The sequence below is a fragment of the Schistocerca piceifrons genome, chromosome 8 (genome assembly GCF_021461385.2).
Source record: "Schistocerca piceifrons isolate TAMUIC-IGC-003096 chromosome 8, iqSchPice1.1, whole genome shotgun sequence".
NCBI lineage: Eukaryota > Metazoa > Arthropoda > Insecta > Orthoptera > Acrididae > Schistocerca > Schistocerca piceifrons.
Window position 1 is genome coordinate 198721808 of NC_060145.1, and position 20022 is coordinate 198741829.

Consider the following 20022-nt stretch of genomic DNA (forward strand, 5'->3'; position numbering starts at 1 on the left):
CAGATTAAAACTGTGTGCCCGACCGCGACTCGAACTCGGAACCTTTGCCTTTCGCGGGCAAGTGCTCCACCAACTGAGCTACCGAAGCACGACTCACGCCCGGTACTCACAGCTTTACTTCTGCCAGTACCTCGTCTCCTACCTTCCGGGCGTGAGTCGTGCTTCGGTAGCTCAGTTGGTGGAGCACTTGCCCGCGAAAGGCGAAGGTCCCGAGTTCGAGTCTCGGTCGGGCACACAGTTTTAATCTGCCAGGAAGTTTCATACCAGCGCACACTCCGCTGCAGAGTGAAAATCTCATTCAGTGAAAATGTAGTAAGCACACCCACATCCAAAATTGTCTCTTATGTCTGTATTTGCCTAGATTTTTCAGTTTTATAAGAAAAGATGTTGTGTATCAATCTCATACTCTACCTGTGCAACAAATGTGTCAAGCAAGCTATGTTATTACCAATGATTTAATAGGATTTAGCTTCTGGCACAAATATCAACTGGTAATCCCCACAAAGCATCAAAACATGGAATTATTTAATAATGTTCTCTTAGAGGTCATGATAAATAAATTTTATTTTTACTCCTAAGGACTATTTACACAATGCACTGTCGAGTCAAGAAAGTAATCTTTATTTAATTTAGTGTATATCTTCTTACGTGAAAGGCAAGTGAAAGATCACAAACCACTAACATGTGGCAAAATTATACTGAGCTTACAGAAGAGTTAACACCAGATCTATGACAAACTTATCCAACAGTATGTACAGGTCCTTGTCAGTCACTTGCAGTTCACATGATGTTTTCTAATTTGTTCATTCAATCAGATTTTGTTTACCGGTCAATTTCACCAAATACTACATCAAGGGTACCTGCAAATGACCAAGACAAAAATTACTTACAAAAGACTAAAAATTATGAAAAAAGTGTGTATATGTTTCAATTTTCATCTCAAAGGAACTACATCATGGCTCAAATTTGGTCTGTTTCTGAAACACATTACAAAGGGGACCACCATTATAGGTCTGTATTGCAGATATGAATAGAAATCAAACCATTGCTAACAAACAGTATTTTTTTTTTATCATAAAATGTCATAAGAATTAAAACGACAACAACAACTAACAGAATTGTTGAGGCTTTTGTGGCCATTTGTCAACATTGGCTGTTGGCTCCTGTACTGGGTTCTGCAGCCAACATTCGTCTGATGATTTTTCTGACATTTTGGAAGCACAAGAGAAAAGCATTTTCGAAGCTTTACCCTCCATTGCTGGTGGAGGACTCGATTTGAGCCCACAACCAGAAATTTTATGTACTGGTCATATCAAAATCTGAGAACTTTACCCTGGTGATTAATGCTGTGGTTCTCTCCTTGCTACCTCCAACAGTTGTTTGCTGCACCATGAGAATCCATTAATACTCTTGATTGGTTTGTAAATAGTCTTCACAGCATGTTTATGCAATATATGGCCAATTCTGTCTGTCACCCTATATGGGAATGGCTGGACAACCCAACACCAACATCATAAACAGCACTGCTACCTGGGACAGGTGGCAAAATCTACCATGGCATTTCAGGGTAAGACTGGTCACATAATAAAATTCGCCAACATGGAAGTTATTGCTAGGGAGAAGAGCTACCACACCCGATTGTTCGGGGAAGCCATAGAAATCTACAAACATGGCAACACCTTCAACAAGAATAAGGTACAAATAGTCTGTGGCTGCAGGTTCAACTCCTGTTCTGCCAGTCTGCTCGATTCCAGTGCAGTCAAAAATGTTTGGTAAATCTTTGACAATGCCAGCCACCTATGCTGGCAAAACATCAGAAAAATCATCTCAAACAAAGTTGGCTGAAGAAGGTGAGACAGAAGCCAATAGGCAATATGTCAACAACCAGGAAATCATTCCTACCTTCAGGAAAGTGATGTATGTATTATTGCATCATTAAAATGATGTTGTTGAACTGTGGTAAGTTACAAAGCTGATAAATATCATAGTCTTTAAAAACACAAAAATGGACAGTTTACTCACCTATAATGGCTACGATGTCAGCTAACATATGTCTCTTCCCAATTTTATCAATAGCTGCAAGATGGGCAAATCCTGGGGCTTTAATCTTGCAACGATATGGCTTAGAACTGCCATCAGAAACAAGGTAGATACCAAACTCACCTGAAAATTACAATATGTATAATGAGACTATGTTATGGAACTATTAATGGGTACAAAAAGGTGTCAGCTTCATTCCTGAGAATATGAGAAGTTGTGTGTTGATCAAGTGAGGTAGCACAGTAGTCCAAATTTCAGAATGGCAAGCGAGAAGAGGTGGGATACAAATTCTCAAGCAGCCATTATGATTTGGGTTTTCCTTGTTTTCATTAAATCACTTGGGCAAATGAATGGTTGGTTCCTCATGAAAGGAAATGCCCGATTTCTTACCCAATCTCAAGATATGCTCCATTGCTAATGGTCTCACATGGAAGGGATGTTAAATCCTAATCTTCATTTCTTTTTTGCACATGCTGTTTCCTGTCAAAAACACTCATTACCTTCAAATCAGGTAACCAAGAAATACAGCTTATTTATTTTGAAGTAATGCAGAGAAACTTTCAATACACAATTAAACTTTTAATACACTAACACAACCAGACTATACTTATGAGCAGAATCAAATAATCTGGGAGGGTAAACCATTCAAGGTAACTAACAAAAATGTAATTATGTATGCTGTCTCCTTCTCTCATATTAGATAAAAAGTATACGAAAATGTTGGGAAAAATGTAATAAGTGTAATAAATATTTGTTTTACAATCTACTATAGTTTCTCATTAAGATATGTATAGTGAGTGTTTTGAAATGGCTGGAGCCCTCTCACTGGCCTCATGTCTCCACTACTACTAACAGTATCGTCTTTTACTTGATTAGTGGGCTACCAACATACTTGGAAAGAAAGTTCAAATTTTTATGCATTCAATGTGAGCACCATGTGTTACATGATAGATATCAAAATGGTGGCTCATTTCCTGCCACACATGAAGCAGCTGATCTCTCGTTGTCACACTCTCGGCTTCAAGAATGCTGTATTGCAGTCTTTCGAGTGTGTCAGGCATAGGAGGGATTTTTTTAAAAAAAATCAGTCTTTTACATAATCCCACAGATAAGTCACAAGGTGTGAGGTCTGGAGACCCGGGAAGTCACTGGCAATGAAGTTCATCTTCTGCTCCTCCTCTTCTAATCCAGTGTCCTGGAATGGTGTCATTCAGGTAATGGCAGACATGCTTGGAGAAATTCTCTAAGCACATCCGATGTTACCTGAATGATACCATCCCCAGACGTTGGATTGGAAGAGGAACAGAAGATGAACTTCATTGTCTGTGGTCTCCCAGTCTCCAGATCCCACACTTTGTGAATTATCTGTGGGGTTACGTGAAAGACCGTGTTCTTATCCCCCCTATGCCAGACATTCTTGAAAGTCTGCAACATCGCAGTGTTGAAGCTGTGTGGCAGGAAATGAGCCACCATTTTGATACCTGTTGCGAAACACATGGTGCTCACATCGAATGGTTTAAAATTTAAACTTTTCTCTTTCCAGAGACGTTGGAATTGTGTTTCTATCTTTTGTAGTTTGGTGCAATAAATGTTTGAAATCTGTTCCTTCTCTTTGAATAGCCCTGTATTTGACAAACGCTCGATGATTTAAGGCAAGCAGAAACAAAATGGTAAAGTTCTCTTAACTAGAAATATTGTAGCCAGGGCTATGTGAAGCATTTTAAACCATTCACACTGTTATTGACATTGGTTAAGTTTTATCAGATTATAATTTCTGAATTAAAGGTACTAATAAATTAAAGATTGCTATAAATGAATGTCACCTGGTATGTTTTTATTTAGTTTTCGCAGAAAAGTGTATTATCTTGAGTATGCAAAAATATGCTGCTGTTATTTAATCAATTTTCTGCAGCTGTGAATGACTGACTTGATGCAAAATGCACATTTCCAAGCTGTGGGTACAATTTCCATCAGAAAAGTATTATCTGTTAAATAAAACAAACACACGTAACCATGCTACAGAGAGAGCATTTTAACTTTTTTGCCAAAAATCGCATTTCCTCAAGTTGCAATCTCTGGCAGCCCGTATTTTGGACCAGGAATTTTTTATAACTTTGAATTTTATCCTGCATTTTAATATATGACACATTCCATAACATCTGAGACTATGGAGGTAATCCCCCACCCAAGTTGAGGTTAACTATACTAACTCTATTAACTTTAACATCACACAAAGATGATCATAGCACTTTGGTCCTTTTAAGAAGAAAGTAGGATGAATTTATATGAAATGTAGCAGAAAGGGAAAACAGTGAAAGTGGTTACAATGTTATTGATCCAAAAAGCAACATATGCATGCAAATGGTATAATGTGGCAGCACGCACTACCACTTGCCCCAAAATGCTGCACATAAAAACAGGATTTTTCTGGGACTCAAACCTGAAATCCTATTGGCGGCAGAAAGGTAGGGTCAAGTGTTCTGCATAGCCCTTGAGCTACAGACCATTCATATACCCAGGAGGAGGATTGTCTTACTGTAACTATCCTACAGCATAGGGTCAATTGTTGAATATAACACACTTCCCCCAGCTTATGCAAACGGAACAAATTGTGTCTTTCAACAACATCTTTGCCTCTGTACTTCCGCCTCGACTGACATCTCTGCCCAAACTCTTTGCCTTTACAAATGTCTGTTTGGGTCCGTGTATGTGCGGATGGATATGGGTGTGTGCGCGAGTGTATACCTGTCCTTTTTTCCCCCTAAGGTAAGTCTTTCCACTCCCAGGATTGGAATGACTCCTTACCCTCTCCCTTAAAACCCACATCCTTTCGTCTTTCCCTCTCCTTCCCTTTTTCCTGATGAAGCAACCGTTGGTTGCAAAAGCTTGAATTTTATGTGTATGTTTGTGTGTCTATCAACCTGCCAGCGCTTTCGTTTGGTAAACAGAAGTGTAAAATAAATGAAGTGTAAAATAAATATACACTTTATGAATGCATTTACCATTGCATCAACAGCATGCTATTTGGAAGCAACACAGAAATCTCTGAACATCAGAAGTGCATCCAACAACCGAAGCCTTAGCAGAAAGTCAAGGCTTATATACTGATCTGACAAAAGTCATGTGATACCTCCTAATATCGTGCTGGTCATCCTTTTGCCCGGCATACCACAGCAACTCGATGTGGCATGGACTCAACAAGTTGTTGGAAGTCCCCTGCAGAAATACGAGCAATGCTGCTTCTATAGCTGTCCATAAGTGTGAAAGTGTTACTGGCAGAGGATTTTGTGCACAAACTGACTTCTCGATTGTGTCCGATAAATGTTCGATGGGATTTATGTAGGGCAATGTGGCTGGCCAAATCATTTGCTTGATCTGTCCAGAATGTTCTTCAAACCAATCACGAGCAATTGTGGCCCGGTGGCATCTAACACAGAGTCATCCATAAAAATTCCATCACTGTTTGGGAAGATGGAATCCACAAATGGCTGCAAATGGTCTCCATGTAGCCGAACATTACCATTTCCAGTCAATGATCAGTTCAGCTGAACCAGAGAACCCAGTCCACACGATTATGGAGCCATTACCAGCTTGCACAGTGCCTTGCTGACAACTTGGGTCCATGGCTTCGTGGGGTCTGCACGCTACCATCAGCTCTTATCAACTGAAAGGACCCATCTGACCAGGCCAAGGTTTTCCAGTTGTCTAGGGTCCAACCAATGTGGTCACGAGCCCAGGAGATGCGCGGCAGGCATTGTCATGCTGTTAGCTAAGCCATAAGTTGGCCGTCTGCTGCTCTAGCCCATTGACACCAATTTCACCACATGTCCAAACAAATACATTTGTCTTACATCCCACAGTGATTTCTGTGGTTATTTCATGCAGTGTTGCTTGTCTGATAGCACTGACAACTCTACACAAACACCGCTGTTCTCAGTAAAAAAAAGACCGCAGGCCACTGCGTTGTCCATGGTGAGAGATAATGCATGAAATCCGGTGTTCTTGGCACACTCTTGACACTGTCGATCTCTGCGTACTGAATTCCTTAATTTCTAAAATGGAATGTCCCCTGTGTCTAGCTACAACTACCATTCCTGTTGGGCAGCCATAATCACATTGGAAACATGAATCACCTGAGTATGAACGACAGCTATGCCAATGCATTATCCTCCTATACTCGTGTATGCGAGAGTACCAGCACTTTTACGTGTGCATATCATTATCCCAAGACTGTCACCTCAGTGTATCACAGACAGCACTGTGATTGAAACTGAATGAAAGTATATGAACAATATTTTGTTCACAAAATTTTTGCAACAAAATCACTGTTAGTTTTTCAGAGCTAAAAGGCAAATCTTAAAGTCACACGAAAACAACAGTACCAGTAACAAAGATAAACGAGTGTGCACTATTATTCACAGTTTTAATTATAGTCGTGGCTGTAGCAAAAATATTGCTACTACAGCAGCAGCCACGGAATTCTCATGGCTGACACCAATATGACAAGTGTACTGGGTATGAAAATTTAGGCAGATATTTTTACTTAACTGCCATGGTGACATCTAATGACGTTTTGACAGCTGTAACGAAGATATACATTGCTCTGGAGGGACTCAATGAGTCAGCTTTTTTCCTGACAGCGATTGTTACATTAATGACAGCAATTTGTTAGTAGCTGATGCAGCAGAATGCAAAGCCATATGTTGCTTGGAACAATGTTGTTGTGATTAAGGTAGTGAGTCACCTTGGTTACTTAATCTCATAAATATGTGGATGAAACATAATAAAATTAATGTGAATTACAGTTAAAAGCATTTATTATTCATTAGCAAATGAAGTGCAAGTGAAGTATAAGTTTATAAAGATTTAAAATAACTTAGGAACTTTGAACGTGAAAAAAATATTACAAAAAAACCGAGAAAAGATGGTCAGGGAACGATCTAAACTCAATTTGTCTATTTAATAAAATATCTGAATTTCTATTTGTGTTGTCTGTTCTTTTGGTCATGTCGGAAAGAACAGACACCATTCATGATCTGCAGTCATGTATACACAACACAAGACATTCTGATATCGGCTGCAATAAGGCACTGAAGTAAATCCATGCAGTTAAGTGAAGCTGTGAGTACCGGGCGTGAGTCGTGCTTCGGTAGCTCAGATGGTAGAGCACTTGCCCGCGAAAGGCAAAGGTCCCGAGTTCGAGTCTCGGTCGGGCACACAGTTTTAATCTGCCAGGAAATTTCATATCAGCGCACACTCCGCTGCAGAGTGAAAATCTCATTCTGGAAGTAAATACATTTTTATCACAGATTACCATCACAGTAACTTTATATTCAAGGTTAAAGATTTTGTATGTTTTTATAAGGGTTTAAACAAGCTCTGTTGTTTAGAATCAATTTTTCACTCTGCAGCAGAGTGCGCACTGATCTGAAACTACCTGCCAGATTAAAACTGTGTGCCAGACCGAGACTCAAAATCAGGGCATTTGCCTGCGACTGTGGCTAAGCCATGTTTCGGCAATATTCTTTCTTCCGAGAATGTTAGCCCTGCAAGTTTTGTGGGAGTATTTCTGTGAAGTCTGGAAGGTAGGTCATGATTTACTTGTGGAAATAAAATTGTAAGGGTGGGTCGGTCGGTCAGAGCACTTGCCCTTGAAAGCAAATGTCCCCAGTTCAAGTCTTGGTCTGGCACCGAGTTATAATCTGCCAGGGAGTTTCAACCTCAGTAGGATTTACATTTCAAGTTTATTAATACAGTATTTTACATTAAACCGATCAACATCAAGTTCTTGGTAACATGCGTGATCTTCCCTTAATAAAATAACAGCTGTTTAGGTTAAAAATTAAATTTGAAGTAGTTACTGATATCCCATATTGGGACGTATAACTTACACCTCTCAATATGATTTGTGGAGAGAAATATCATTCCAGTTAATATTTGTATACCACAATCTGTCTTCTTCACATTTCATAATTTCTGAAAATTCCCTAACTTTTACATCCAAGTTTTTAAATTGGTGCAAGTTTCAGTCCTGTTGAATCTGGTTTATTATTATTATTATTTTACGGATCAGTGTGTGTCAAGAGTACAAATGAAAATGGTTTCTTCAATTTACAGTAGATGCTTGTATTTTTACTTCATGTTACTTTCATTCATGTTACTTTCACATTTTGGCAATGCTTTGTTCAGCACACTAAAGTCTAGTTATACTCACAAACTGAGGAAGGAGAACCAAACCTTGTAAAGCACTGGTGTTCATCACTTGGGTTCCAGATAACTTTACTTACTGCTTCACACAGTACTGCTAAATATGTGCCTCACGTTTTTTAACTGAAGCTTCTCTGTGCTACACCCTCACTATGAAGCAAAATTAGTTTTTTTCTTTAATTTACCTTTAGGAGCTTCAATTGCTGTGTAAGTGGTGCCTGGAGGCACCTGATATCCCTGTGTGAATAATTTAAAGTGATGAATCAAAGCTTCCATTGACGTCTGCAACATAGGATGACAGAGTACGTTATTAGACTTTATCCCACATGCCTCCTACAATTGTCTCCTAAAAAGGAGGACAAAAGTATCTTAAAATTACCCACCTTCATTTCTGCTCTTGAAGGTGGTGTTACCTTCATGTCATCAGTTTTAATTTCTCCTGGTGGCATCCTATTAAGACACTGGTCGATAATCCTGAGAGACTGCCTCATTTCCTCCACTCGGCACAAGTATCTGTGACAGACGATCACACCATATGAAGAGGAATAAATAATGTATCTTGAAAAACTAATAAAGTAAGTATGGCACAAATTGCTCTTGTGACTGCAACAGCAGTAACAGTATCTCCATTAGCATACGTGAAAGAAATATACGAGTACATCACATCACCTGAAACAATTTCTCAATACACAAGATTAAGAAATTTGTGAAGTTACAAGAGAATAAAACACTAAAATATTATTCCTCAGTACTTTTAAAAAAATTATTATTCTACTTATTGGTTTATGTCCACAAAACCAATACATGTGATTATTAGGAGTCAATCTGACATGTTGGAACCACATTTGTAAAACATAATATTAACTGCATTTCTAGACAAATTCTTTGACGTGCAATTATTTATTTTTCTGATTGTGTGGCCCACTACAACACTGAACATTAATGCACACACTAGTTTAGTACGTCTTTTTCCCTAGCACTCAAATGTTCATCATCACAACGCTCAGCTTAAAAATTAAGCACTGCAATGATTGATCTATTTCGAGTGTCTCAAGAAGTCCTTGGTGATTCTGGTCCTGAATGGAGACAAATGAGTGATCTCAGTGAGACTTGTAAGCCTCTCAATGTAGAGATAAATGCAGTATAAAACTTTTGTTGTTTGACAACATTACAATGTACTGAGGACAGATGGACATGCATGAAAACTAGATATTAAATACTGTGTTAGGGTAGTTTTGAATACACAGCTGAAGAAATGATTTCAGCAGAGGCTTTTACCGTAAACATTAATTACTATTTGTGTCCTGTATGAAAATCAACATCTGATTTTCCACAATGTACAGGTGTCAAGTTGAATATATATGAACTTCATCCATCTGTCATCCATATGGCTTTATTAAAGCTACCATTGTGTTTCCTACTCCAGTCTTTTCCCTGATCCATTTGTTTGTTTTCTGCCTGTCTCAGTAATTCCAAATATGCACCTGTCTCTTATACAAGACTAAACCTGGTTTTCACATCAGAAGTCCGTACTTCACTGCCAGAGAGTAAAATTGGTAAATAGACCGATTGTAAACTTTCTCTTTCAGACAAACCAAACAACTGAATGCCCTATTTAGTTTACCAAAAATACTCCTGGCCACTTTTACTCATCTCTTCATTTCTTATCCTGTCAATTCAGTCAGCTACTGAACAGCCCTACAGACAAAAACTCCTCTGTCTTATTATTTTCATGTATTCACTGCACATTATTTTAGCCTTATTAAACTGATTTTCAGGTCTACTTCCAATTTTCTCTATCAAATACCTCTGTTCATTGTTGTGCTTTGTTTGCACTAGAGATAAACAGTGCAATCTCATCCACAAAATGAAGCTGGTCTCCCCCCCCCCCCCCCCCCCAAGTGTGTGGTGGCTATCCTTGGAATGCAACGGTCAGTATCTTTTGTTTCTGCTGTTCGTTAACAACACACTTTCAAACACGCGGTTACTTTTGTTCAAGTGTGATTGCGAGTAGTTGTTATGGAAAACTTGCAGGTACACTATGGACAGGCAATTAGGAGAAATAAAGAAAATCTGGAGGCAATGAAGAGAGATGTTTGGGCTATTCTTCCACAAGTCCTCTACTGATTACAAGGCACGTCATGGAGTGTGTCCATCCGGAGAAAATTCGTGGTGCAAATACAATAGGGCTCGGCAACTGAAGAATCTTATTCTCACCAGCATTCTCTTCCTGTTGCTGTTACTACAGCAATTAAACATATTTTCAGAGACTTGGCTCATCCTGACCTTCTAAGGAAGTGTCTGCATGGGCAGACACAGAACCCAAATGAATGTTTCAACAGCATAATTTGTAACCGCCTTCCTAAAACTGTATTTGTAGACATGCATACATTGAAACTAGGGGTTCATGATGCTGTTATTACATTCAAATGTGGTATCAATGAAAAGTGTTGGGTACTGAAAAAGCTGGGAATTAATCCTGGTGAAAATATGATCACTGGGCTACAACACTGCGATAAAATTAGGATAGCCAATGCAGACCGGTCTGCATCTAATATGGCCAAGAAAGCAAGAGAAACATCCAGGAAGGTTACTACGGCATTTTGTTGAAATTGAGTCAAAGTTCTCAAAAGTATGAATCTTAGACAAACTAACTGGTCAGTCATACTCTTTACTCTATTCTATAATTTCATTCAAGATTTGCAAATGGTCCATTGTGCGACATCCACATCTAAAGCCAGCTTGTTCCTTTATCTGACTAAAACTTTATGTTTTTTCCATGTGTTTGGTAATGATTTTAGAGGATGGATTGCACATTACACTTAGTGAAAGTAATTATAAATCTATTACTAATAACTTGTTTGTCAGGGTGTATACGACCCGGGACAACCGGGAGATCCGGGAAAAACCCAGGAATTTTTTCATCTGGGAGAAAACCGGGAAAAACCAGGAAATTTTTTAGAATTCCAGGAATTTTTCATTGTTTTAGTTTTCAGTTAAATTTTTGTAATTTTGACTGGTATGAATCGATACTCGAAGGAGATTACTGTGTGCCACTACTGCAGAATAGTACTTCAACAATAAAACATAAACGAGAGGAAAAAATATGAAAATAACTTAAATTGCAAAGAAAATGGGCTGTATACAACAACAACAAACAGTGCTCATGCAAGCATCTGCCAACATCAAAATGTGTCTGAGGTTTTAGGAAGACAATGCAATGCCTCATAACAACAAATTGCCTCCGATGAGCGTGAAGTCACAACTGTTTACATCAGAATCGTTTTAGCAGCTACGAGTGGGCTCATGCACATGCGCAGTTTAGTAGTAGATTCTCCCGCTTCTGGCTACAGGAATGTGGCTGTTGGCTGTACAAGCAGTCGCTGCAAGCATCTAGATGCTACCGGGAAAAGGAGGGCGCCAAATTCATATTCTTGAGAAAAAAAATACTTGTTTCACAAAGCTCCTAGCATCCAGCACACGTTGGTCTATCGATTATTCATATGATTTTGAAACACATCCCTGTTAGTTTTTGAACACATTTTAATTGATTTCTGAATGAATCATAAGCTGATGTTTGAATGCACGGATAGTGTTCGTGATGTTTCTGTCAGGAGAATCCTCGTCGCATCTAGAAATAAACTTTCCGCAGACAAAAGGGGACAGGGCTATACGAGTTGAGCAGAGTAAAGCTGAATGGATGAATGCCAATCGCTGTCAGATTATGTGGTTGATTGGGTTTGCGAATGATCGGCATTGTTATAATTACTAGTGAAATCCATAAATTCAGACTACCAGAATGGAAATAAACAACTAACAGGAATAACAGGCGAGAAAGATTACGTATTATCCTTCTCAGTGTACCCAAGAAAATGAAATTTTGACAGAAAATTTTAGGCTAGATCGCTACACTAGTAAGGACCAGTTGTACAGTACCTGGCTAGCAGCCATGTAAGTTCTATTCTGGAGGTAATGCGGAAAACATGTTGTAAGAACATGTAACAACACCTAACTGGAGAATAATCGCGGGATAACTAAACTGGTGATTCTGGTAGGGTTAGTGAAGTTAATCGGCGAACAAGTTTTGACAATGGCAGAAATAGCTACAGAATTGGTGATGACAAGATTGTTTGTTAGAATGAGGAAGGAGAAGAAACGGGGACATCACACATATTATAGAAGAATAAGATGATTCCAAATTTATATAAAAAATTCATAATACTATTATTCAATCTCATGCTTGAGAAACTGGTGCGTGTGAATGAAATATGAAACTATTTCCTAACATAGAGCTTTTTGCTTGTAGTAGGTCTTATAGGCATTTGATATTGCTACTTCATGAATTACATTCTGCCGTGTTATAAAAATGATCATTTGCGCCAAAACAGTCTTGTTTATTTGGTGTGCAAAATTGCTGCAATATTAGAAAGGCCTATTTTGTCTTTTGTTTTAACTAGCAGAAAGTGACAAAATAGACGTAATCAGATCAAGAAACCATACCAGTCTTGGGTATTATTTGTATTAACAGCATTTTCAGTATTAGGTAACGAATTTCGATTTTTCATGTAGAAAAACGTTTGATGAACTTTGATGAGATAATAGATTCTTTCGCAGAAAGGAAAGCATTCCATGTAAAGCTGTAGCAAGATTAGAGAGAAAAAAATGCTAGGAGTTAAGGACTGAAGAAATGTATACTTTCTTGCTTGTCCCTTGTCTTCATTGGTTTTATGTATCCTATATTTAATTTTATGTCACACAAAACAGCAAGTTATTAGCTAACAGGCAGTAAAGAATGCAAATTTTCTGAAGAGTTCTTGTTCTCCCGATTACAAACAATCCTATCCGCTATTAATTGCAAGTTTTTCAGACATTTCAATTTCCACTGTCCTGAATATAGTTTGATGGCATCTATTACAAAACATACATGTTTCAATTCCACAGAGCGAAATACAGTGATGTGTGATAGAAGAACCCTGTATGAAGACGCATGGCACTGCACTTTGGCACACTTAAGACCAAATAACATGTCTTACATTTCCTCTAACACATATGTTTTATGTTTCAGACTTTTCAGAAAGATGTGCGTGCTTCAAGATGAACATATTTTTGAAAATTTGATTTTTTTTTAGTATTGACCCGGTTCGCAAATATTGTGGATCCGGGGCTGATGTGCAGAGCAGTCTGAGTTATAGTGGGTAGTCTCCACGTGATCCATGTTTACATTTAGTGATTTTGATGTTTCCCTTTCATTTACTCTCACATCAAATGAAAACAAAACATATATCTGTGGCCAGGAGCTATCAAGTGAATTAAAATACATTCACATAATTACGGAGGGCTAAAATATGTTATTAGTTTCAGATTTTATTTTATTTCCACGTTTCTGACAGTCAAGCATTAATCACCTCGCAGAACAATGAAGTTATTTTTGTGTTTGCTAAAGAAATTTTATTAACCTTTTCCACAGAGGCAGTCAATGTTATTTCAAACCAAATGGTTAATTCCACAGTACTGGCTAGTTTCAACTGTCTGCCGCATTTCATTTCAGGTGCATGTTTTCATCTTCTAGCACGTATGGCATTATGCCATAATAAAGAACCAAACATGGTGATAATACAGTACTGACACTCCAGGAAAACTTACATCCCGAAAAACACACTGAAAAGCTTAATATCAGGTCAAGGTCTACTTCATTGGGAATCTGGGCATAAGAAAGCGCACTTTAAGTATGCACTTTAAATGTGCACATTTTAGTATGGTTCACGAAATTCCGGTGCTCTTGGAGTATCCTCTGATGTCTTGTTTCTTTTATGACATAATGTATGATGTTTCAATGTTTTATACGTACGTACATATGGGCTTCCTACGTCATGGAAGATGCGCAAGCATGGCGTCGCTGTTGCCTGTTATCTGCGCTCTCTGGCAACTGCTGAAATGAACCTGTTTCTAACAAGACGTGGGAAAATGGTAGTTTGAAAAGCGTTACTTTCAAAGTAAATATCCTTTTACGTAAGTTGAACTACTTGCGAGACTGTACCATGAATTTCTTAAATCACAGAGCATTTTACTCTCATTTAAAAATCAACTCTATGATCACGAGCCATTTAGAAGAATTTCGAATCCTGAAGATCAGACAGTTATGTCATTATTAAAAATTTTACTGGCACATTTGTGTGATATATCTTAAAGTGTAACACGCGCAGAAAAAATCAACATTGTAAGCGAAAGCTTAGCTTCTCTTGCAGCTTATTAACCTTAGAGACCAAAATTATATGTAGAAGCTTTTCTTTTCTTTTAGCAACACTATGTATATTAATTTAAACTATTAACTTTCCCTGTTTGTGTAACAGTGATGTTGCTGTTGGCTGACCATCACATGTCCTATGCTCTGCATATCCACTGTCATCGGCTGGAGAGATCACGTGACATGAGCTTACAAAAGCGCATCGCAATCTCGATTTCAATGATTCGGAAAGTAACATGCGGTGTTTGGTTGAATTCCAATGTATACTTTAGTAATACGAAGATACGCAGCGTACATGTTGCTGCACATCAAAGATATTTCCAAAATGTGTTTTTCCCTGAGTTTCGTTTTCTAAAGTTCCAGAAAATTCTATGCCCGCGTATAAAACCATAACCATTCAAATGATTGATAAGTTTTGAGGGAAAATACACTGTCACTTAACATGGAAATAGTGTGTTTTCACCCAGGAGAAAGTGCATTTTTAACCGGGAAACTCGGGAAAAATCCAGGAATTTTTTTCTCTTGTCTGTGTACACACCCTGTTTGTCTTCTTGCTTATGAAATATAACAATTATAGCACCATTCTAGCTTTACTACTTCTCCAGATGTAATCATTTGCACTGAAACACAGAAACACCTAGGCACACTTTCGTTGTTTAATCCCATAATACAAAATCCCGAGTTAGCCTTTTTTTTATTATTTTGACAAACTTAAATCCTCAATTACATTCAGGCAACTTAAGAACAGACCTATGAAAAAATAAAATCTTTTTTACTTCTGTTTCAGCAATGATAGTGAAAGATTTCAGCTGCTAGAGAGCATCCCTCCTATGTTTGTTACCTTGCTATTGTCATTCGGTTGAGGTGGCTGCCACTAGATACTGTACTTACTGTGTGGAGCTTCGGATACTCCACAACAAAATGTGCACATTCAGCCTTTGACCTGTATTCTTTAGACAATGCTTTTGAAAGAGGGTACCTATATATAGTGATCCTGAGTTTGATACTGAATTTAGCAGCTCAGAAAGGGAAGGAGAATGTGATGTTACTTTATTAGAGGCTGAAAGTGACAACAGTTCGCAGCTGAGTGACAAATGCTCTCTAGCGCTAAAGATAAATATATCCACTGTGTTCCAGCCACTTCCTCCAAGATCTATGTTCACAGGAAACCATTGTGAAATACATGGTTAGACTTCATAGCTACACAGAAATGAGAAAATAATTTCAAGTTTCAGAATATTCAGTCTAAGTCCAGTGCACAAGTACACTCAGAATTTTATTGATGGTAATCTTTGAAGATTTGGAACTCATCACTTTGGGCTTTAAAAGCTAGCTTTGTGTGTGTATATGTAATGTCATTCATTATATGACCTTTTTCATCAATAAAAAATTATTTTTTGGAAGATAATTTGCAGAAAAACTCTGTATGTTAAGCAATTAATACTTCAAAACTAATTTGTTCGCCCATCTGCCATTACTTCTGGTATGTCATTAACTTTTTTCTTTTTTTTGAGTTAATTTCTTTGCCTATGCATATATTTTTATTGTTTACTAGTTGGTGTCTGTATTGATGCATGGAAGTATAAACGGACAAGGGTGGAATTCTCTTTATATCTGAGTAATCAAGTTGGATTTATGCACTTTCTAGCACTTCCAAAGTTTTGTATGTCACATTTTCCCTTATATTCCAGTGCAAGATTTGCACCAAAGTATATCTCTAGACTTATGTACCGAGTCATTTCTGATTCCATTTCTACCATTGTAAGTGACTCCATTATAATCATCACGCTTTTAAAATTGTGATGTTCTTATGTTCTAACAGAAAATATTTTTCAGTTTTGTATAAGAGACTGCTAATAATGAGAAATTCTGAAATATGTCTAGTATATGAAATAGGAGCATAATTTGGAGTGAACACTTTGGTCATATTAAATAAGTGATTTATGATCACTGGACATACATATTACCTTCTGTGAACTATGCAGGTGGAAACCATAAGTCTTTTGGTTCCAAAACACACTGCCTAAACCTTGACTATTCTTTGTTCATTATTTCCACACAGTCCTAGTATTCCCATTCTATCTTCTTGATGGCTCCAAAAGAATTCCTGTTTCCCCCTAAACTATATTTAGTTTTCATTTTTGTGCATTTTTTAAATTATTTACAACCCTGAACACAAGATGACCACACCCTATTTTGAAGAACTTCTTGGCACGCTAAAATTTAACAAAGCTGCAATTTACAATGGCAAAAGGAAAACAAATAACAAGGGATGCTGTAAGGTGAACTTCACCCCACTAGAGTAGCATGTCGTTTTCAGTGTACAAGAAGAAATTAAGTAAATGATTATTTTATTCAACTCTAATGGCTGTTTAAGAGAGCATTCAAATAGCAGTAAAAGTGATTCATTATTAGGGAAAAATTCATTAACGAAGGCCTCACCTCACTGACCAAAAGCTTTATTTGTGACAGTCTTTTTGTTGTGCCTATCTGTGACTCAGCATCTCCACTATATGGGCGAGTGGCAACTCAGTTACTTTGTGACATCCACCATGTGAAAGTGAAAACTGGTGTTTCATGAGATGTGAGTTATACACCTTTAAATGTGTAAATACAATAACAATGCACTCAGTACAAAGGAAAAAAAGCTGCTCCCACTGCCATCACCACTAATCTCCGCCCCCCCCCCTACCCTCCCCCCACAAATGACGACGGCAATGGCAACTGTCTGCTAGTACATGTCATTTCACTCTGCAGTGCATACACAATTACTGTTCACATAAGCACATGGAATTCTGTGTACTAGTTGGCAATCCTGACCCCCCCCCCTTTCCCTTACTTCAGTTTGTAAATAACAAACTTATTTTATTCTAGATACAATGACCACTAACCTTAAGTTGGCTGTATGAACTGAAAAAAATAAAAAAATAAAAATAAAAAAAAAACTTACTTCCATCTACTTTAAAGCCGCATGCATGATTTAACTCATTATCAATTGCTACAATTTACCATATGGTATGTGAATGTAGGAAAACTCTAATTTAAATGACTAACATGGAAGAAGAGAGCTCTTAATTTTTGTCAGATAAGCATGGTATACCTTTTATTTTACTGCACTACTTATTCTATATTATTTTTCTTCTTTTCTGCATTCATTTCTATCACTTACTTACAGCCCTTTCTTTTCTTATCTCTCAATGTGTTTATCACCTCCCCTATTCATGTATGTTGGAGTTAGCATTCTCCAATCGTAACTAGTAAACAGAGAGAGAGAGAGAGAGAGAGAGAGAGAGAGAGAGAGAGAGAGAGAGAGAGGGGTGGGACTTTTGGTCATGAAAGACTTCCTCTCTCTCTCTCTCTCTCTCTCTCTCTCTCTCTCTCTCTCTGTGTGTGTGTGTGTGTGTGTGTGTGTGTGTGTGTGTGTGTGTGTGTTGTTAAAACAAAAGACTCAACAGTTTTGAAGGTTCAGCAGGCTGATATCACCACTGTACATTTAGTCCTTTCACCACTTATTGTCCTTATATCAGTGTTTCCCACCAGGGACTTCCCATATTCCTGCCTATCCAGACAACAGCCATACACATGTTCTGGAAACATCAGCTGTTTAATTCTTAAAGGGACAGCATAAACTCACTTTTATGTTTCCAGAATTAATGTTTTTCCACTGTTTATGACATTTTCTTCATTTCTCCTGTCAAGTTTCCTATATTAATTCACACCTGATTTCATGTTAACATATTTATAATTTTCCCGCAATTTACGCATTATGCAACCGTGTTTGTGGAAAAAACTGATACAACTGAGATAAAATTATGATAGCACAGTACTGGCCTTCAAGTACTGTTTACAAACATCATGCGGTTATGTTTCTTGATGACAGGGTGCTCTTCTCAACATAGGGTGCTCTACTCAACAAACCTTAATCAGTAAAAGTTGAAACAATTTGTGCTTTATATCCTACCGCTGTCTACTCAGTGCAGTGGCTGATGGAAGTAACTAGGTTTGTTCAAATTAAGGTATAATGACCAATCACAACCATTTTACAACTGCATTTGCAGAGACATTTGATTGTTAGGACAGCTCAATGCATATTTTGAATGTTTCACTGTTTGGCCACTTGTAGCGCTAGTTGGCATCACTGCACTCTCTTTGCGTTGCTCAAAGCTTCTTGTTTAAATAACAAAACAATGCATCAGTCACTTTTTTGAGCTTAGCAAGACATGTTTCGAGAATTTATTGCCGTTGTAAAGTGCAAATATTATGTAAGAATTTTTTTAATATATTCCACAAATAAACACTTTGAGCGATGTTCTGCATGTGTGTGGTTTTCTGCATAATACAGGAGGCACAGTACCTCATAACCTTAAAAAAGAGGACTACGATGGAAGAGATGCAGATCATCATATACGCAAATGTCGCACAAAATACTTTTACACTTGACAATGAGAATCATCATCATCATCTTGGACAGTTTCCAGCCACTGTCTGGGTCTGTCGGGAACACAAGCCTCTCCACCGTGTTCTGTCTTTCCACCACTCCCCCTCTTCCACCTTCGTCCAGTTCTCTCCTCTTCTCATCACACATTCCTTCACTCCCTTCACCCATCTATCTCTTGGTCTTCCTCTGGGCCTCTTCCCCTCCAGTTGCAGATCAAACATCCTCTTTGGAATTCTTCCCTCATCCATTCTCTTCATGTGTCCATACCACTGCAGTCTTGATTTTTCTATCCTGTCCTGTACTGGTTCCTCCTTTAGTCTTTCCCTCACATACAAATTTCGCAATCTGTCTCGTCTTGTTACACCCAACCTACTCCTCTGGAACTTCATTTCACTAGCCTGTATTCTACTTTTGTCGTTTTTGTGCATTACCCATGTCTCACTTCCGTATGTCAATATGGGGACAAAGTAGGTTCGGTATATAATTCCCTTGGATTTCTGTGGCACCTCCTTGCTCCAAATAAGCCCCCTAATGCATTTGTAGAACTGCCCTGCTTTTCTGCATCTTTCATTTATTTCCATTGCGTTTCCCCCCTTACTTTCAATCACGCTTCCCAGGTACTTGAAGTTCTCTACCACTTGTAGTTTTTCCCCTCCACAAGTTATATCCACATTTGGCCTATTCTTCTTCCTTGTTGTGACGATTATTTCACTTTTCTTTGCAGAGAAATGCATTCCATATTGTGCTGCCATTGCCTCCCATGCATCTAACTGCTCTTGCACCTCCTTCACGCAATTTCCCCATAACATCAGGTCATCGGCAAAAAGCACTGCTTTCATTTTATGATCTCCAATTGCATCTGATACTTGCTGTAGGATTTCATCCATAACAATAATAAACAATAAAGGCGAAAGTGCACTTCCCTGTCGCAGCCCATTTTCCAGCTTGAACCATGCAGTACGTTCCCTCCCCACTTTCACACAACTCTCACTTCCCTCATACATTTTTCTGACTTTTCGTGTAATCTCTTCATCTATCCCTTTTGCGTTCAGCACATCCCAGAGCTTGTCCCTACAGATACTGTCATACGCCT

General features: G+C 38.2%; 1 protein-coding gene across 1 annotated transcript in view; it reads right to left on the reverse strand.

Annotated features, from left to right (window-relative positions):
- Nucleotides 1-546: 546 nt before the first annotated feature.
- The window catches only part of LOC124711341 (NADH-ubiquinone oxidoreductase 49 kDa subunit-like), a 38232-nt gene continuing 18756 nt past the window's right edge, over nucleotides 547-20022 (reverse strand). Inside the window, 4 exon segments of the mRNA XM_047241377.1 lie at nucleotides 547-860; nucleotides 2023-2163; nucleotides 8433-8529; nucleotides 8631-8760. Coding sequence (XP_047097333.1) covers nucleotides 823-860; nucleotides 2023-2163; nucleotides 8433-8529; nucleotides 8631-8760 — 406 coding nt within the window. The 3' untranslated portion in view covers nucleotides 547-822.